General features: G+C 41.9%; 1 protein-coding gene across 2 annotated transcripts in view; it reads left to right on the forward strand.

Moving 5' to 3' along the window:
* The window catches only part of NUP214 (nucleoporin 214), a 44,458-nt gene that overhangs the window by 2,779 nt on the left and 21,283 nt on the right, over window positions 1-20,396 (forward strand). Inside the window, exons 4-24 of one of the 2 annotated variants that reach the window (XM_086625057.1) lie at window positions 211-415; window positions 890-960; window positions 1,296-1,359; window positions 2,050-2,153; window positions 2,739-2,845; window positions 3,464-3,530; window positions 4,116-4,239; window positions 6,128-6,289; window positions 7,323-7,779; window positions 9,160-9,335; window positions 10,022-10,110; window positions 10,719-10,808; window positions 11,187-11,336; window positions 11,580-11,738; window positions 13,753-13,856; window positions 14,366-14,548; window positions 15,040-15,125; window positions 15,216-15,299; window positions 15,629-15,874; window positions 16,591-16,752; window positions 17,732-17,840. In XM_086625057.1, coding sequence (XP_086481183.1) covers window positions 211-415; window positions 890-960; window positions 1,296-1,359; window positions 2,050-2,153; window positions 2,739-2,845; window positions 3,464-3,530; window positions 4,116-4,239; window positions 6,128-6,289; window positions 7,323-7,779; window positions 9,160-9,335; window positions 10,022-10,110; window positions 10,719-10,808; window positions 11,187-11,336; window positions 11,580-11,738; window positions 13,753-13,856; window positions 14,366-14,548; window positions 15,040-15,125; window positions 15,216-15,299; window positions 15,629-15,874; window positions 16,591-16,752; window positions 17,732-17,840 — 2,999 coding nt within the window. The remainder of the gene's footprint in view (window positions 1-210; window positions 416-889; window positions 961-1,295; window positions 1,360-2,049; window positions 2,154-2,738; window positions 2,846-3,463; window positions 3,531-4,115; window positions 4,240-6,127; window positions 6,290-7,322; window positions 7,780-9,159; window positions 9,336-10,021; window positions 10,111-10,718; window positions 10,809-11,186; window positions 11,337-11,579; window positions 11,739-13,752; window positions 13,857-14,365; window positions 14,549-15,039; window positions 15,126-15,215; window positions 15,300-15,628; window positions 15,875-16,590; window positions 16,753-17,731; window positions 17,841-20,396) is intronic. The other variant, XM_086625058.1, reaches the window with a different exon arrangement.

Consider the following 20,396-nt stretch of genomic DNA (forward strand, 5'->3'; position numbering starts at 1 on the left):
TTTCAAGTTACAGCAGGAGGAGAGGTATACCTTGGGTGGGATTTTGTGTCTCTCTGCGAGAGGTGTCTTGTAAAGGATTCATTCAGTAAAATCAAAATCTGCTTCTTGTTTTTATCAGGCATTAATTTATAGGAAGGTCAAAAATGCTTTGGATTATGATTTTGGAAGAACTTGGCTTCAACTGTCTCATGTGTTTGTCTTTCCTGACAGGCAAAACAGCAGAAACGTGCATTTGCTTATCACAAACTAGCCAAGGACTCGGGAAGCACAGCAGTGGTCAGTGACCTGAAGTGGAACCCCGCTAGTCCCGCCATGGTGGCCATCTGCCTGTCCGATGGCAGCATCTCTGTCCTGCAGGTCACAGACTCCGTGAAAGTGTACGCCACGCTGCCTTCCTCCGTGGCTGTTACATCTGGTGAGTCGCGGCCTCGGGTAGCATACAGAACGTCAGACACTGAAGAACAGAAGCAGATTGATAGCTGTAAAAAGACAAGCTATTTGTCTGGGGAGAAAACTTCTTAAAAAAAAAAAAAAGTTCATCACAAAAAGGAGAGATTTAAACTCCCTAAGACTTGGAAAATGTGTTGCAATGTAACTGCTCTTTCCCAGTTGATTGGAGGAGCTGAGTCTTGTGAATTAGAGTCAAGTGTGCCCACCTGTGGTTTGTGGTGTCTCAGGCTTGACTGTCATTTCCAGGGAAGCATCTGTTGGTTTTTGATCTGTGCAGTCTTGCTTCCTCTGTGACTGGATGACTCCTAGTTTGTTTAATTCAGGTTCATGCTTTTATTCAGAGAAAAAAACCACACAGTTTTAATTTATTGGCCCTGCTTTGTGGGGCCTTGTAACTCTCCAGTTCCTTAGTGCTAATGAAATTCTCTTTTTTGCTTAGTGTGTTGGAGCCCAAAGGGAAAACAACTGGCTGTAGGGAGGCAAAATGGCACCGTGGTGCAGTATCTGCCTGTAAGTATTGTTGCTAGAAAGGTGTCTGATCACTGTTTTGCAAAGTGCTTTATTTTCTTTGCATTGCACACTATGGAATTTGGTCAGGTGGTGCATGGCATGAGCCGTGAGAAACTACCCAGCTGCTTTGGTAATATGAAAGTGTCTTACACCAGAGCTGGGTTTAGTTTAAGGTTTGCACCTGTGACTGAAAAGTCATGATTTCAGAGTGGCACTTGGTGAGTATTAAAGAGTGAGTGAATTGCTCTAAACCAGTTCTCTGGCTTTCTGCAAAACTTGCAGTTAGCTTTGTTTGTCGGCTTTTTATTTGTATTTAAAAGTAGTTTTATTTGCAGAATCTGCAGGAGAAGAAGGTAATCCCTTGTCCTCCCTTTTATGACTCGGACAATCCTGTTAAAGGTACATATTTTTATTTCTTTTTAACTTGTTTTCTCAAAATATTTCTACTCGTTCCTCCTCATGTTGTTTTTAGTTGTAGCAGCTGTATGCTGCACTGATTACGTAATTACAGTGTGATTTTTAAATATTTGGAAAAAAATAATTATATGCTTTGTCTCTGAGTTGTGTAGAAAAGTTACCAGTGGGCCAGAGTCCTTGTCTGTTTGCAGTATGCTTTAAATATGCCTTTTAAAAGCTGTTTTTTGCTCAGCGATGTGATAGACAGTACTGTCACAAGTAATCTCCCTTTAGCATGAAGATTTCTGGATATAAATCCTATTCGCATATTTTGTGTGGGTTTAATCTTGTAATTTTGACTCTTCAATAAAATGTCAAAGCAGTAAGTTTAGAAAAGCAGAAACACTTCATTTGGATGTGCCAAAACATCATCCATGTTTGGAAACACTGGCGTCGTCTTGTCTGTGATACTGTCAAGCAAATCAATATATTCTTTTGGTTTGTGCTTGAAATTGCTGGAATCAAATAGTTTGTCCCCCAGTAAGATTGATGTTCTGCAGACAGATCATTGGAATTCTTTATATAGGTAGTTTAGTGGTTCTTTCTTTCTTTCTTTGTCGTTTACTTTTGTGTGCTGTGCATAGTTAAAATCAAGATATGAGGAAGTATCGTGTTTGTTTCCTTCTCTTTCAGTTTTGGATGTACTGTGGATCGGCACGTACGTCTTTACTATTGTGTATGCAGCCGCCGATGGGACACTGGAAACACCTCCAGAAGTGGTTATAGCCATATTGCCTGTAAGTGCCAGCAAATCAAGGTGACAGAAACGTTTATTGTAATAAACAAGTCAAAAACAAGCAATAAACAAGTTGCTTTTATTATTTACATTGGCATCATGTAGACTTTGAGTTTGGTACTGCTGTAAATCATGGTGTTGGGGGGATTGAGTGGAGGAAGTAGTATCCACTTGAAAACCAGTCAGTAACCTGTTCTCTGCCAAGATCAAATTATAGCATGAAGGCTTTTAGCCTCTGAAGTAAACACTTGGGAAGAAAACCTTACGTGATACAGTCCCAATATGTTTGTTTTTTGTTTAGGTTAGGGAGTTTTTTAGGGCTGATGATGTGCTCTTATTTAGTATCAGGTTATTCGTTGCTGGAGGGGGTCATTGTGAGATCTAAACTCCCTGGTAACCTCTTTCTTGCCCCTTTATCTTCTGGAGGAGAGGTTTGGTTTGTTTTCTTTGTTTTTCAAGCAGTCTCATGATGCCTGTTCTCTCTTGAAGTGTATGACAGTTACTGCTGTACCTTGATGCAGTCGTGTTTGTGAGACATTGCTTGATTTCTGCACTGGAAGGTAAATTATCAATGTTGGCCTTACAGAAAAAGGAAGAGAAGCGACCAGAGAAGTTTGTGAATTTCATGGAGCCTTGCTATGGGAGCTGCGCAGAGAGACAGCATCATTACTTCCTCAACTATGTTGAGGAATGGTGAGTAGCAGGAATAATGGCAAAGTCTTCCCCATGTCAGGCGTGTCTGAGCGGTCAATGCTTCTCAGTTTACTGTGTTCCTCTCTTTTGTAAACTGTATTAATACCCGAATGTGAGACAAATGAAATTGTTAATTTGAAAGTGCTTTGTGTAAGTACAGCTAATTTCTCCTGCATGCTTTATCTCCATACCAACATACTCATTTGTTTGGTGAGAATACATATTATTGTTCAACCTCTCTTGTCATAGTTTCCCTTGAGACTGTAATTCATAGGTTGGGTAAAGCGTGACCTTTTGTCTCACTTAATTGTGTATCTGTGTGAAGCTGCTCCTAACTTTTCAACCTGACTTGGACCATCACTATTTATGATGATATAGTTGTTGTCAAATCATTGATTTGCAAAGGATTTCAGCCCCTGGAGGCTTTAAAGGAAAAAAAATGTTGTACAGTGATGTAGCAAATCAGATTTCCTTCATCGTGGGAGGAAAAGTCATTTTCATATTGATAGAGCTGTGTTCCTAGTTATGAATTTATGTATAGAGTAACAAATTGTGGAGCTGGGAACCTTGCTGTCGATTGTTGTGTTGGTTTTAACCCATTTGTGTCCATGCTTACAGGGATCTAGTTCTGGCAGCTTCGGCAGCTTCCACAGAAGTCAGCATCCTTGCCAGGCAAGGAGATCAGGTGATATTTTTGTTCCTGTTGCATTTGCACATATGTACTTCCTCTTTCTCGAAAATTTAAGTGTAACCTGTGTAAGACCTGGAATACAATGAGATGGTATATTTTTAAAAAACAACCAAAAAATACCAACCAAAAAAACACTTTCATTTTACATCTTAGTTGTTCATCTAAGAATTAATGTTTATCTTAAGATTCTGTACAAGAGATTCGAGTGACACAAAAGAGAAAGGATAAACAAACACAATATGTTGTGAACCAAGTACTAGAAGTCTGTTTTTCATTATTCACTTGGCAGTCACAGAAATTGATCAAGCTCACTAAAATAAAGTGATTTGTGTGACGTCATCAGCTGAGGTTAAACATTAAAACTGTCTGACCTTAATTCTGACGTGCAGTGATGTGTGAGAAGTCACACGCAAATCTGTGAAGAGCCCTAATACTTCTGGCATTGGTTCATCTGACAAATTTAAGTAGATGCTCTCTAGCTTTTTTGCAGTCTTATCTTTCAACTGTAGTGGGCTGGAGTTCAGAAGAAGGCTGATCACAGGGAAGCAGTAGTCAAAATAATAATCTTACTTTTTGCAGAACTGGGAATCATGGGTTTTGGAGGACTCCAGCAGAGCAGAACTTCCTGTGACAGACAAGAGCGATGACACTCTGCCTGTTGGCGTTGCTGTAGACTACACCAGTAACATGCCTATCCCAATCAGTAAGTCTTGTTAGTCTTTCTTGTGGAGTAGTCCAATAATAGCAATGTATGAGGTATTTTTGAGAGGCAACCTGATTCTCAGGGTTCTAGAATATTGTTCTGAAAGGGAGACCAACACAGAGAATCCATTCTGCCTTTTTATACCAAGCCCACAGCAGATGTGGGCTTACTTTTGTGTAAGGATTCCAATCCTTAAATACAGTTAAATACAGTTCTTCCTCAAAGCTTTCAGCAGCCTGAGGTACTACACTAGCAGACATGGCAAACAAAGCACCTGAGTTATGTCTAGGCTTCACAGAGCTGGGACGATAGTGAGTTTAAAGGGGTCATATTCCAACACCAGGGATTTCAGACTGCCTGTGAGGTTTTCTTTGTTCTTGTAGCTTATGTCATCTTGCAGAACTGTTTTGTATGAAGTACATGTGCGCTGATCTAAAGGAAAAGTGGGTTAGTTTCAAAGCCAGGAAAAGCAAAGATCGTTGAGGTGAACGTGTAGGTTTTAATTCTACATTAAAGCACAGGGCCTGTGCTGACTGAACCCTGCTGTGCTCTACATCTAGCCAGTTGCATTATTGCTGTACCTTCTGTGCTGCCTGGAGGCCCTTCAAGGCACCTTGTCAGAGGCTGACGCTGAAGATACGTCTGAGCTATTGTGTTGTACCTTGGTGAATTCTGAAAACTCTCCCTTGAAACCCAGAGACAGATTGAAATAGAGATGCCTTCAGGCAGAGTGGAAGGAACTGCAGTCAAGAGTTCCTGAAGAGCACAGGAGGGTGCCGATTAACTGAGAACTTTACCTGGATGAAAACCTACAGTAGGGAATTGAGGTCAAACTTTGTACTTGAGTGCAAAATTGAATTCGAAGCGTTTTCTCTGTTAATATATACAGTTACTGGATTAAGGAGTCTGTCAGGACAGCTTTTTTAAGCACAAGTTGTGCTGCTTTAGAGTTTTTGGAGAAGCTTACATTCTCTGTGTTCTCAGAGAGTGCAATCAGCCTGGTTTCTGCTGCGCTTTAGTTGGCTTTGCAGATCACAGGGAGTTTGTGTTGCGAAGAAACCTCATTTTGTCCTGGAGCTTGTTCCCATGTGGAAACTGCCCTTCCCTAGCATGCTTTTCCTGAAGAACCAATAAGTAGAGAAACATGGCCATCCACTGTGCTGCCCAACAAACAAAGCACCGTGATTGTAGCAGATTTTTCATGCATCCTACGTTTGTTGGGGCTTTTTGTTTAATTAAGCACAGTTAAACCATTATAGAGATTTTTTTTAGAAATACAGGGATTGGCTTGGGGCCTTTAGCTGTGCTGACAGTACTTGAACTGAAGCAGACTCGACTCAAAACTGAAGCTGCGCAAAACAAATGTTTTATGTCAGAGGTTCAGATCATCGGGATGTTTGTTTGATGTTGGCTTTCTTTAAAGTTAAAAAGCTTCCTATCTAGCCATTCTCTTTTGTACTTTATGTATATGAATGTTAATGATGTGACAGGACCCAGTGGAATGTGGGGTTTGCTGAAAGGCGTAGAGGATTGAAGGAGGGAGCAACATGTAGGTGAAGAAAAAGGACTACTTCAAAATATGAAAAAGCTTGGCACAGGAATTCATGGTTGAAAGTTGGGCTTTGTCATTCAGGAGATGATATTTGATTGTCAGAATAACCCTTCATCTATGCAGTTATGAAACAAAGTCAGAAATAGGAAGGAATAAAGAAGGAAAAAAAGAGCATTGGGAATTCATGGAGAAGCAAGGGAACAAAGATGCAAGTGAAAGCCAGAAGGGAGAAACATAAGAAATATTGTACTAAGCGAGTTGCATGAAGATGCCAATGCCAGTAGGAACAGAACAGGAAACTTTGGCTGCAGGACTTACGTATGTGGTCTCTGGCAGGTGATGAGAAGACCCTTGGCCCGGCTCCAGTTCTGATTTTGCTCTCTACGGATGGTGTGCTCTGCCCGTTTTACATGATCAATCAAAACCCAGGGGTCAGGTCACTTATTGTGACCCCAGAGCCGTTGCCGTTAGTAGGGGAGAGAGTTCCAAAAGCAGCAGGTAAGTGCTCAGGTGGGCTATGGAAACACTTGCATTTGTGGGTCTTTGTCGTCTTCATCTGTAAGTTTGATATTCAGACGTGCACATGGTCACAGAAAATATTTTCTTTCTTTATAGTGATAATGAGCAGTTCTTCAGTGTTTTGTGCTCCCAGAACTGTTCTGTTTTGCACATTAGTTTGAAACTAACTAGTCCTATTTGTTATGTGGGATCTCAAGCACTTTGCAGGATGTGCACTTAGACTCTGCTATGCAATCAACCTTTGGGGAACAGGGCCAAAGGAATTCTAGGAGGCCCTTTGCCTGGGTTTGGGATATGTGACTGGAACTGCAGCAGTGACTGCAGGCACTCACTGGGGACAAGGATCAAGCATTGTGCAGACTCAGAACATGGTCTGTGTGCTTCAGAGAGGTGATAGTTTTCTTTCAGATGTTTTGCCACAGGAGGCCATGATGTGAACTAAGGTGTTTGGCTGCAGCCAAAGCTTATTTAAACAATAGTACTTTTATCTGAGGTATATATGTGTTGCCGCAGTTTCGTATGCTGGGGTAGGCAGGTAAGCTGATGGTTTTGCTTGTCTGCATGCATGCAGTAATAATTGCAAACCCATTAATTTTTTCCCTAAGCCCAAATTTGCTTCTCCTTCCCCAAACAAAACCCTTTTGTTTGGCAGCCTGCCTCTCTGCAGCACTGGCTGACTTGTGTGCTGACAGCCTGTTTTATTTGAGATGGCAGGAGCCTCATTGAAATCAATGGAGAAAGGTGAAGCCTTTTCATGGGAAGTTCCAGAAAACATTAATCTAGTCAGACCTTAGTAGTGATCGTGGCTTGGACTTCGTACAGTTTCTGTATCGCTTACTGGGTTTGAGGACTGGAAGCCCAACTGTCATCTCTCTTCCTCACTGTACCACTGTCCAGTGAGCGAGATAGTGCTGAACTGTCCCCATCAAATAGCGTTTGGCCTTGCAATACCTTCTGCCATTAGTCAATGCAGCCAAATGAGTCTCTCCCTTCCCCATTTGTCTTTCTGCAGGAAGTACTGCCACAACTCCAACTACTCCTCCAACTTCTTTAAAGCCTGACACAGTACCAAGTGTTGCTCCCACTGCCCCTGCCTCAAGTCAGCCTCCTGCAGCAAGTGGAGCAGCTGCTTTTTCCTTTATGCCTTCAACTGTGAAGATGCCTGGCACTACGAGCAGTGATCCTCCGCCTTACCCCTTTGCTGCTGATGCCTCCAAGCAAGCCCCAGCTCCCAGTCTGACCGGAGCAGCAACGTTCTCTTTCTCCTCTGCTTCTCCTAAGGCATCTGTGACTCCTGCTCATTCTGTAGGCACCACTACAGCTACTGCCACCTCCTTCTCGTTTGGATCCATGAACTTTAAACCAGCTGCAGACAGCTCACCTGGGCCACCACTCGCCACAACACCTGTTGCACAGAAGTCATCTTTAGCCCCTTCAGCTTCTTCAGTCAAAGTGAACCTCAATGAGAAGTAAATACAGTAGTTAGTGCAATGGCTGGATATTTAAGTTGCTCCAGGCATGGACAATGTATGGTAGTTCTGAAGATGGTTTCTGGCTTTTTGCCCTGACAGCTCTTCCTGATGCTCCCAAGGAAGCACCGAGGAAGGCTTTCTTTATCCAGGACACAGCCATCTTGGCTGTGAAAACCCTCAGTGCTTCCCATGCTAGAGGCTATGATCGTGGACAAAATATTAGTCAAGGGCTTATGCCAAAAATTAGGCTGATAATTTGCCAAATTGCCAGAGACGTAGTTTTTTTGTGTCTTTGCTTCACAGGCATCAAACAGTAATTCCATGCCTTGCTTTGGTGCAAATCATGGTTAGAGACTCTTGGGGAATGCTGGGATTTTAAATCCTTTATGTCTGGGGCTGGTTTAGTGTGTTGGTGATAGCATAAGTTTCTTTGACTGTTGAAAGTTGTTACTCCTAACTTAAAGAGTAACTTGCACGGCTGAGGAAGCTGTATCTATAGCTGATGGATTTCTTTCCACTCCCATGTTCAGTGGAGACGGTGCCAGACCTTTTGGTTTTGTTCTTAGATGCTTGGTCACTGAACACAGGATCAGAAATCTTCAAATCTTGTTCATGCCAACTGAAAGAAAACTAATATTGAATAGAAACTCTGCAAAACGGATTTGAGTGAATGTTCTCAGATTTCGTGTACCTACTCTTCCCTCCAACTCCTGAGGCTTGCTTGCTTTTTTAGAAAGAAAGGTTTAAAACACAGAGTGATGTTAATTGGAGCTGCCTTCTGTAGAGAGCTATTTGCATGTAAATGCATCACAAGAAATTTCTGATGGTTCAAATGATTCATTTTTAATTAGAAAAATCTTTACTGAGATCTGATGGTAGCTCTTACGGCTTTTTAAATTTCATATATTGTGTATAAAGCAAATGATACGCTTGTGAGTTGGCTGAACATTTAAATTGGCTGCCTTCAGGAGCTGAGTTGGCAGATGAATGGAAATTCATGGTTTCTTGCAGAATTTCTCTTTCAGCCTTGCTGCAAGGATGGCACTGAAGGGCAGCACATATTTGCTATAGTTGGTGCTTTGGTGCAAAATGCTGAGATGCATTTTGGAACAGGGTATTACTTTTTGCTGGTGTTTGGCCCTTGCTGACTGGGTGGGTCTATGGTAGCAGTCTTTGTGGTTCCACATGTTCAGAAATGATCCTGAATGGCTCCTTCCCACTATCTCCTGAAGCTACACTTGTAGTTTGTATCTGGAGCTTGAGTTGTTACTGATCCCAGAGGATGCTACTTCATTAGAAGTTAGTGCTTCATTTTGGATGGAGGGGAAACAGCCAGGACCAGTTCAGAGCTGAAAGATGTTCTGCTTTCCCGTGCAGGTTCTCTGCTGTAGACGCCTCTTCTCCCACTAGCAGCAGCGGTCAGTGCACTTCCACAATGTTTTCATTCTCAACCACTTCAAAAACTGCTTCTGGAGGTCCTTTGAGCCAGTCCACGCCCCTCGCAGCCTCTCCTGCCGCACCACTGAAGGCTTCGACCCCTGTGCCTGCTGCTGGTAGGAGTCTTATACATATTGTTGGGAATAATGCGTTACAAACAATGTTCTAAAGGTTTTAGGACATAGTGAGCTTCATTTGACTTCTTCCTTCTTTTTCCTGCTGTTTTGACTGACACAGCAGACCTTCGGATTTGCAGGCAGTAATGATGTGATGGACTTAGTACTGAAGCCAAAAAGTTTTTCCACTTGTGCATTTGGTTCCCCGGAGAGCCATATGTGAAACAAATACATTTAGCTTCCTAAGTTCATCCAGAAGTTCTAACGTTTTCAGTGCTCTGTAATACAGCTCTGGTTAGGAATATTTCTGGGCAGTCACACAAACCAGTGCCCTATCTTGCATCTGAAGTGATGAGAGCTCAAAATGGTAACAAGCAAGTTTAAATTAGTTACCACTCATTTGTTAGCAGAATAACATTCCATCTCTTAAATGATTGTGTGACTGGAGATCCTGAGGTCCTTCAGGAGTGGTACAGCCATGTTTTGGAGAGTGACAGTTGTTGCCATTAGCAGTGAAATTGGGTGGGAGTGAAACAGCACCTGAGGAAGGTGTGTTTTTGCACTAGGGCCCATACCACTCTTGCTGTTGAATTTGACAGCAGTGGTTATGGTTGTGTCTGATCACAACCTGTTTTCTCAAGCTTTGTATAAATTCCTAAATTACTGTTCCTCTTTTCAAATTCCAGTGGCACGTCCTGCTCAAAATGTGCCTTCACCTTCTTTACTACAGAAGACAGCCAAAATCACCCCTTCTACAAAGCCAAGCTCTACTCAGGTAATGGGAACTTGAGTGGATTCTTTAGAGGGTGAATGTTTTACGTGACCCAGGAATTGCTTAGAGTTTATTGAACTGAATGATTGTTCTTGGGTCAAAGAATGAGCTAGCTTTTGACATGAAAACAGTAGCAAATCTGTGGGACTAAAACTGCGTTCTGTGCATGTCTAGAGAGCTGTGTTTGATGTATGCTGTCACGATCAGAAAGATCTAAGAAAGGAACTCATTCTTCCTGTTGTTATGGAAATGAAGGTTCACAGCTGTCCTAGCTAATAGGCAGCCAAGAGATGCCTCGACTGTGTATCGAGAGACACCAATTTTCTTGAATATTAAAATCAAAGCAGTAATACAGAGCAGCACACAAAGATTTCCTTTGCTTTTGTAAAGCTTTAGCCACATGTCTCCAGGTAGTCCACAGTCCTGCTTCGAACATGCACATACCAGTCTTAGTTTGCTCTGGAACTGGTATTTATGCTTATGCCAGTTGTCACCCTGGTGACTGGTGTCTGAATGGAGTTTCTAACAGCAGGCCTCTTTGATATTCTGAGACCCCTGTTGCTAAGGATATATTGCTAATACTGGTTTTGGTTTTGTTTGTTTGTTTTCAGGGCAAATCAGCACTCCCCAGCACAGCTTTAGAGAAACAAGCCCACCAGTGGAGGGATTCAGACCCTGTCATAGCAGGAATCAGAGAGGAGGTGAGATTTTTCAAGCAGTTTTCCTCATTTTAGAGACTGTAAGACCACTGTATAGGTACACAGACACTTATTTTAAGTTCACCTGTGTTCTTATGGTGTCTGTCAGTAGTTTAGGGATCAAAATGGAAGTTTTTCCCAAGATAATCAGATTGGTTTGTAATTGTTGTTTGTGCGTCCTGTTCCATCATCTTTAATTTCAGTCACTGTGCTGGAAAAAATGAGTATTCTTTCCTGCTAATGTTCAAGAAGAATTTCCTGCTTTGGCTGCAAAGTGACAGGTGTTTATGGTGTAATAGAAACATTATCCAAGAGCTGTGACATTTGTTCCAGACCCTGCTATGTTTCAGTGGCTGCAGTTTCTTCTGCTTGACTTTGTAGATTGCACATTTTCAAAAGGAGATGGAGGAGCTGAAGGCCCGGACTTCCAAAGCCTGTTTCCAAGTGGGTACTCCAGAGGAAATGAAGATGTTGCGAACTGAGTCAGATGATCTTCACACCTTCCTCTTGGAAATTAAAGAGACAACAGAGGTGAGCAGAGTATCTTCAGACTGTTTAACTCTTCAGCAATGATTCTTCCTCACTTGACGTTCCTACTTAAGCTGCTAGAGCTGAGCTGATGTAGATGGAACATCTGACTGTGCTGCTTTAATGTGGGGGTGACATTTATGTTTGTGTTTTCAGGCAGACACTTGCAAAAGCCCCTGTGCTAGAGGTGGAAATGAAAAAATGTTACTTTGAACCTCATTGCATTTGTTCTGTTTCTATTTGCAGTCACTTCACGGAGATATTAGTATTCTGAAGACAACCTTGCTGGAGGGATTCGCAGGGGTAGAAGAGGCAAGAGAACACAATGAACGGAATCACAGCTTGGGGTATTTACACCTGCTCTATAAGAAACCTTTGGATCCCAAGAGTGAAGCACAGCTTCAGGTATGAAGCATGTCAGCCAACTTCTAATTTAGAGTTTTAAATAAAATTGAGTACCCAGTGGTTTTGTTCTGCCTTAGGTATTTGCTGTTTCAACACGGCCGAGTAAACGTATGATGAATGTTGTTTTCCATGAGTTTGCAAGACATGCTGAAAATCCTCTCCTAAAACTTTCAAAACTCCTGCTGAAGGGAAGTAGTTCACCTGAGTTCCAAGTCTATTCTAAGCTTAGAATGTGACTCTTGACATCCTGTTCCTTCTCAGCCTATAGTGTTTGCTCAGGAATTTTAGTTAAAAGAATATTTTTTTTTTTCCTACACATTGTAGAAGAGTTCTTAGAATTATTTTTATCTTCAAGTGCCTTATGGAACAATTTGATGATTTATTATGACTTAGAGAGTTGGGTGGTTAATTTCATGGGCGGCGGAGCATGAAGCTAAATGATATTCTGAAAGCTAGGGCACAAAGGAAAATAACCAGCAGTACATAAAGAGGCTTTCGAAGACATGAAAGAAACTAGGAGTGAAGGATGCTTTTTGTTACAGCTCTGGTGATGAGAGGGCAGTTTAACCCTAAGCAAAATAGAGTGAATGTCTTTAATACACTGATAAGTTCCCCTCAAGAAGTTTGACAAGCAGGCTGAAGACAAAATTGAATGTCATCTTTGTTGCAGTAGGTATCAAGAGCATGCACACATAGTTACTGGAAATCAGCTGACAGGAATTAATTCCTTTTAGGTCTGATTTCTAAACTTCAGCTGTGTTCTGTAGATTGATTCACAGTCTTAATTGTATGCCTGCTCTGTCGTGTAGTATGTCTCTGTGATGTTTCGAGCTTATGCTTGTGACTTCAGAGAGATGATAATCTTGAAATGCTTGTTTCACTGATCTAGAGAAAGAATCATGAGGAAAGAATAACAGAATGGGAGAGAAGTGGGTTTGAATGTGAGGAGAGAGCTCTCAGGTCAACTTTCTGAAAGTTTATGGGAAAGCTCTAGTTGAACTCTTTTGTTCAGAATACATCATCACCATTCTCCTGGGTGAGAAAAGCTCACATAGTCAACTTTGTGTGTTAGTTTTCTATGAAGTTTTAGAGATTCTGAGGCATTTCTGATGTCCAGCCATTACCAATTTGCTGTCTGGAGAGCTGGTGCTATATAATGCTCAGTCACTGGAGAGAGGAAGCCTGTGTTTGGTAGTGTGTAACACTGAGCCCACAGTAGGACTGGATTTGGTTTCAGGTTGGATATGTCACATTAGAATTTCATGCTGTATTTTGAAAACAATTGCAGTAGAGTTTTTCCCAAGCTGTGCTACTTGGCTGCTTCATCATTGTATTTAAGTGAGCATTCTGTTGAGATGAGCTGAAACCCGCTGCAGTTTCCATTTCCGTTTTACGAGATCAGAGTTCAAGACGTGTTCGTGCCATGAGAGACTAGAGGGATGACAATAATAAGACTGAACACTGGTTTTGTTTAGGGAGCAGTACTTGTAGCCAGAGGACTCTGGCTTAGCTGTGCCAGTTGTGCAACTATGTGGTCATGGATAAGTTACTCTCTCTGTGGTTGATGTTTTTTTTTTAACCTTTCCTGCATATTAAAATCAAGTTAGTTCCTTGCCTTAATGTGGGAGGAGTTGTGAGCATTTGTGAATGCTTTCATGAATCATAGTCTGTGAATGCTGGTGTCCTAGAGCCATGTAAATAGCCTGCAAAGCTTTGATCACCTATAATTGTTAGAAGTTTCAACATTGTAAAATGGGAGCAAATGATTCATCTTCTGCAACTGGGGTGTGAAATAAGGTTTGTTTCCAATAACGCCTGATGTTTGCAAAACCCTTTCTATAAAGACCTGGCAATGTTTTGCAAACCTTATGGAAAATATTATTTCTCGTTAAGACCTGGGACAAAATGTCCAAGACGAGGCCTTTTGGTAGCCCATTGATTGATAAGTAGATTTTCACTATGTTTTCAGAAATTTTTGAAGTGAATTGAAAGCTGACTTTATTTTGCATGGTAGGAAATTCGACGCTTGCACCTGTACGTGAAGTTTGCTGTTCAGGATGTGAATGACGTTCTGGATTTGGAGTGGGATCGGCATCTGGAACAGGAGAGAAAGCAGAAGTAAGTAACTGAAATTGGAATACAGAAGAACTCTAAGGAACGTGTCAGTGAATTGGGCTTTAATCAACAGACAAAAGCCTTTTTCCGTTTAACAGTATAATCTTTTTCAAGGGGTTTAGGAAGAAAGCTTGACAAAGACACCTGATGGGAGCTGTAGGTTCAAACTGTTGGGCTTCATACAAATTACAAGCTTGCTGTGTGTCTGTGTACAGTGCAAATAGTGCTTATAGGAAAAAAAAAAGTAAAGCTTTGTAGAAACCAAATGCATCCATTGGTAGTAGCTTTATAATAAATAAAACACCTTGAAGTAGATGAGCTAAATGAATAAACTTGCAGCGGATCTGAAGGAGAAATATGCATTTGAGATAAACTGAACTGCTTTGAGGTTCAAACCAAACCATATTTGATCTCATGTAGTAGCTAGAACCACTAAACTACTTCATGTATACTTGCCTGCTTGTGGCCAGGTATGGTCCTTATGCCTGTCTCTTGATCTAATGTCTCTTAAGGCGTCTGATGGTTCCTGAGCGAGAAACTTTGTTTAACACCCTGGCTAATAACCGGGAAATAATCAGTCAGCAAAGGAAGAGACTAAATCAGCTTGTGAACAGCCTGCAGCAGCTCCGACTGTATAATCGGACATCTCCGTGGAGTGTTCCCAGTGATACATCTTCTCTTAGCAGCACTCAAAGGTATGTGAAACAGAAGGTCCTGAGTGGTGTTGATGCTCCTTCTCTTGCCCCCAGCACTGTGCAGGGGTGCATCCTCCAAAGAATGATGTTTTATGGATGTGGTATGGGAGGACAGGATGTCCTACAAATGATGCTAAACTATGCCCAGGTAATACAGAAGCTCATTGGTTTTATTCTATGACACGCTGTTCGATGCTTGTCAGAAATTTCCCCTAAAAGTTACAGATTTTTTTACTGTAAACAGGATAATAGAGCCTCTAGGCTGAGGCACTGCTGGTTTTTTGTCTGAATTCAAGGAAAGAAGTGAACGGCTCTTAGAGTTTCCAAAATTATTAAAGATGCATGTGTTTAAATAGCACAGTATCTAAAGGAGCCAGTTGTTCTTCCAGATGGGCCAATGGTTCTAGTGGCTCCCTTGGCCTCCTTTTGTTCCTGGTTTGATTGGTTTCTTTCTGCTGATCATGGTTTTTCATTGCTCTGCTTTGTCCTAGTTTTGACAGTGACCTTGAAAGCCTGCGCAATGCCCTGATGAAAACTACCTTGGAGTCACATGCCAAACCTCTGCCTAAAGTACCTGGTAATTTATTCTTTCTTTGTGACATTCAAACCATAATTGTGAGTTACTTGCAGTTTGATTATAGACTAAAAACTGTCTTTGGTTTTCCAGCTAAGTTATCCCCCGTGAAACAGGCACAGTTGAGGAATTTTCTAGCTAAGAGGAAAACTCCACCAATTAGGTCTACAGCTCCAGGTAAACCTTTAGTTACCATAAAAGTCTGAAATGCTTTCCAGGAGGGTGACTTACCTGCTGTGGGAATCAGTCCTGAAGTTAGCTTTTGGCTTCTCACTCCTCAACCCCTACTTCTTATTTCCTGTTCCCCGATCTGCTCGCAGTAAGACTTTCCTTCAGCCTTGTTGAAGGCTGCCTTTCCTGGCAGTTAAGAAGTCAGATCTTATCAATGCAGCATTAAAACAAGCCAGTAGAAGAGCGTCCTAAAATAGGGTGTCTCTGTCTTGGCTGTTAGGCTGGATGGTTCCCTCAATTTAATACACACACGTGTTTTGTTTCTGATATTGCAGCAAGTTTGTCCCGATCTGCCTTCTTGTCCACAAGATATTATGAAGATTTGGATGAAGTCAGTTCAACGTCCTCAGTTTCCCAGTCACTGGAGAATGAGGATTCACAGGCAGTGGACCAGGAAGAAGAGGCTGCTCCAGTCCAAGTGCCCCGTCATGCTCCCGTGGTCCGTACTCCCTCTATCCAGCCTGGTTTGATGGCTCAGTCTCCGCCCTTTGGGAAACAGCACCTCTCCCTGGGTACTTTGCGTGAGTTGTTTTTGGAATGTCTCTGCTATTCTGCGTGTGTTCTCATGGTATCTTTAACCACAGTATCCATTGCTAGTGCTTCAGGTCCTGGAGAAATGAGATTGCAGCATGCAAATTTACATTGCCAAGTTTCCAGAAGCAGTTAACAGAGTGGCATTGTAACCTCGTGAGTTAAAAGTGCTAAAATATCTTGACTCATTGACTGTGTTTTTCTGATAGCCTGTTTCTTTCAGGTAGTACTGACCATAGGTAGCATTGCCTGCCTTTAGTAATTTGCCTTAAGCGTATGCCATTATTTCTTAAAACAATCAGGAAACAAGTACTGCTGCGTTTGGTTGCTGTGGCCAAGGTTAGGAGTTCTGAGCCCAGTGACTCACAGTAAGAACTATATTTGCATACTTTCAGTCTTCTTTGTGCGAGAGAGGGTTTTTTTTAATCTCTGTAGCCAGAGAGAAAAATAAGGTGTCAGCAGAAATGTCTGTAACAGCAAACTGAAAGTCATCTAATGCATTGAAGTGACAGCTATTGAGACTGACTTGCTAAATTCGTTGGGTTATACAGAAACTGCCAGGGACAGATTGTGTTGATTGTTTGAGGCTTGCGCCTCAGTCTTCTCAGAAGGAAGCTGTGTACTTAGAGGGACTTTAGTTCAGCACAAGTTGCCCTGATTTGTAGAGGTGGTGAACTCTAACTTTTTCGGTTTGTTTGGTTTTTAGTGCCTACGTCTTCAAACAGAATCATACCGCAAGGGGCAGACAGTACAATGCTTGCAACAAAGACTGTGAAACACGGGGCCCCTGCTCCCACTGTCACTGTTCCAGCACCACAAGCAGCTGCTGCTGCAGCTCTGCGGAGGCAGATGGCTAACCAGTCCCCAGGTAAAAGGATGGCTAATTGCCCAAGTGACCTCTGAGTAGTTGAGCGTGGCTTTCACAGGAATTCGGTGTTCTCAAAGGAGATCATCAAACAAATTGTGACACAGATCTGTATTTGTCTGTATACATCTGAGCTCTCCAGTGTTTCTTTGTCTTCCTTCTTCCTGTAAGCTACTAGTACAAAATGCCTGAGAAACTCCTATCTCGGGTTTCTTTGTACCCCTTTTCATGTGTGCGGAGGCAGAAATGATGATGAATCTTAGGAGATCCTGACATGGCAATTGATCTATGTGCAAAACTCTGGAGAGCAGAGGAAGGATGTCACTGGCCTGTATTAATAGCTCCTTGTTATTAGCTATGCAATTAAAGATCTGAATTGTAAAACAATTCTAATACTGCAAAGTCAAAGGTGAACTGTTGAGTTAAGCCTTGGATCTGCTTGTAAGCTTTTGAGTTGACAGGAGAAAGGTTCCCCAATTTAAACTTTTCTTGTTTGGTTTTAGATTTTTCTCGGTGCTTCCCCAATAGTGCAGCGTCAGTGCAGAAAAGAAACAAAATTCAGTTACTGGTAGAGGAATTGGATTAGTTTATTTTCCTTGCCCAAGGAGATCGTAAGTGCAGAAAGTGAACTAGTGACATGAATTCCGGCAGAGGCTGGGGTGTAACTGCACAGATCATTTCTGTTAACCTAGGATGTTACAATGTAGATAAGGGAAGGTTCATAAGAATAATTATATTTGGTCAGCTAACGAGGAAAAATGTGCCAACTATATAGAAAGCTGTCCACTTCTTTGGTGTCCTTATTGAAGACTGAGATACCAGTCGTTTTGGGCCAGATACACCATATACCTTCTAGAAACTTGCATGGATTTCTTCTGGAGTTACTAACAGGCACCATATTGAATGCAGTGCTTAATATGGAGATGATCATCTTTACCTCTTTTTTTTTTTTCTTTTTTTCTTTTTTTTTTCCCCCTTAAAGCTGTAAGCACCTCCTTGACTGAATCAACTCTGAAAAACGTTCCTCAGGTGGTGAATGTGCGAGAACTCAAGACTGGTGCATTGACTCCAGCTGTCTCTGCAGTAATAGGGTGAGTGGGTGCTCTCCCCTTCTTTCTGGTAGCCTTTGGTAGCACTTGCAGTAGAGCACATCTGCCGGTGGGGAGCAGTAGTGGTATTTGACATGGTCTAACTATGTAAGACCTAAAGTGAATGCGTTTAGAGGAAGGTATTGCATTCGTGGAATGAAAAGAAAAAGATTTTCTTTCCAGGTCATTCAAGGATTTGCTAATGGCTTGTCCTGAACAAGCGATGAGACCAGTATTAACCTCCTTCTCCATTAGTCTGTGAAATGTATTTTAGTGCATCCCCTCCTTTTGAGATCCAGTGGTTTTACTGCTAATATGTACTTTGGATCTGGTATCTCTCCGGTGGCTACCTCTGTCGTGCCTCTTATGTGAGGGAAATGCACCCCTCTGTTGCTGGGTGTGGTCTATGGCCTTAAGCTGTCCAGATGTTGTTCCTTCTACTTACCCATTGCAGAGAAAACCTTCCCTGGAGTTATGCCTCTTCTGTCTGTTCCCAGGTTCATCCCCTGAGGGCAAGAAAACTCTGGCTTTTCTGGAAACTTGTCTCAGATTTTTTTGACATCAGAATTTTGACTGAAGGGTTGGGTGTCAATAGGGGCCAGTCACTTTGGAAAAATACAGAGCTGCAAGGCTCTCTTCCTCATGAGTAAATTATGAATGTTGTCTTCTGGTATCGAACTTTGAATTTGTTAATATTTCTTGTGAGTTGGCTGTAACACTTGCCTTCCCTACTTCTCTGTCTCCTACAGACAGCAGCCAGCTCTGCTCATTCCAGAGATTTATGTTTTATCACCAGGCTCTGTCACCAGCCACAGAACTAGTTCTTTTCCCTGTTGTTGCAGTGACCTTGACACTGCCTTTGCTTGAAGTTCCTACTATTGCTTAAGACCAAGATAATGCATGGCTGTTTCTGGGCTGGGGAGGCAAGGGCACTACTGAAAAGCCTGAGTAAAGTTCAGCTTACCGCATAAAGCAGGATAAACTCACCACATACATCTGATTGTAAGTCCGTGTGGAGTTGTAAATGCTTTATCCGTGTAACTGTGGGCTATACATGCAGCTCCTGGAACAGTTTCTGTTGTTGCATCACTTCTGGTGAAATTCCTTTGATGCAGCTTTTCAAAAAGTAAACAGTCTTACAGTGGTGATACTTAGCTGCTGAGCTTGGAATTTACTTCATGGTCTCTTCTGCATTTTAATTAGGAAGCAGTTTGGAAACTTTTTACTATTTTATTTTCTCCTACAAGTGATAAACTGAGAGCGGGGAAGGCAATGGTACATCTTTTGAAAGTAAAATTTGCAAACAGCTCTGCTTGGGAAATTTTGCTGAAAGCAGTGTTATGACCAGGAAGACTTCTCCACACTTTTTTCATCATAGTTTTGATGAAACAAAGAGAAGAGTACTGGCTGTATATAGGCAAGGACATGAGTGAGTGATACAGGTCTGAGATTGGTTTTCAGTTGAACCGTAGTTAAAGACATGTCTTACTTTCAAGTAGTTTTAGACTGGCACTATTGATTGATCTCTCTAATTTATAGAGCACCAGCTAGCTTGATATCTTGAAGGTTTTTTACAGTCCTATTTTATAGCTGACCTCATAAAAATGTACTCTCTAAAAATTTAACCCAAATGAACCGGTGCCTGCCAGTCAGATTCAGCACTAAAATAAAGAGCATTCACCCAGCAAAGTTAATTCATCAGTTTTTGCTACTTCAGACATCCTGGCTGTCTTTTGCTGCCGCAGCACACTCTTCGGGTTGTTAAGCAGGAATGATTTTTCAGTTGTTACCAGTTGTTCAATGGCCTGTGGTTAGGTGTGTTGGTGGTCCCAGTTCAGTTACTCTTACATAGTTTTGCAGTGCAAAAATTCCTCTCTCCACAACGGGAATCCAAACGAGCATTTTCATAGTATTGTCAGAGAAGCTGTGGGTCAAGTGATCCTGAGACTTTTCTGGGGAAAAGGTCCCACCCTATCATGAATTTCACAGACTTTCTGTTCTTTTCTTCTGTTTTCAGGGTTTGTTTGAACTTGAAATTTACAGCTGCGCCTTCCCAACATGGAGTCTTTGCAGTGCTAATCTTAAGTTTTCCTTGTTTTCTTTACTTTTGCTCTGGGCAGAGGGTGAATCCAGGCCAGGAGAGAGAGAGCACTCACTGCTGGAAGGAAGGACTTACTAGTAATGCAAAGCTGTTGAAGGCCCAAAACCCTATCCAAGACTAAATGACTATGCAAAATCACCGTTTTGTGTGTGTCCCCTTCCTTTGCAATATAGTAGGAAACTTCTTTGAGCTGGCCTGTAGCTGACCAAATAGTAAATGTGGTTTGGGAGTTCTCATGCTTAGGAAATGTACTACTTTTGACACCCAGATTCACTTCTTGTCTGGGATTTGCAGCCTCAGCCCTTCCTGTAGTATAGAGATTGTGTATTGCCTTAGGGAATGCCTGACCTGAGTCAAGATGAAAAGAGCCTGCTACGGTAAGAGAAAACTGGCCTTTGTCGCCTAGAGAACGCAGTCAGTGTTGAATTGGTTTTACTTCTGAGGGCTTCTGTTACTGG

The sequence above is a fragment of the Tauraco erythrolophus genome, chromosome 22 (genome assembly GCF_009769465.1).
Source record: "Tauraco erythrolophus isolate bTauEry1 chromosome 22, bTauEry1.pri, whole genome shotgun sequence".
NCBI lineage: Eukaryota > Metazoa > Chordata > Aves > Musophagiformes > Musophagidae > Tauraco > Tauraco erythrolophus.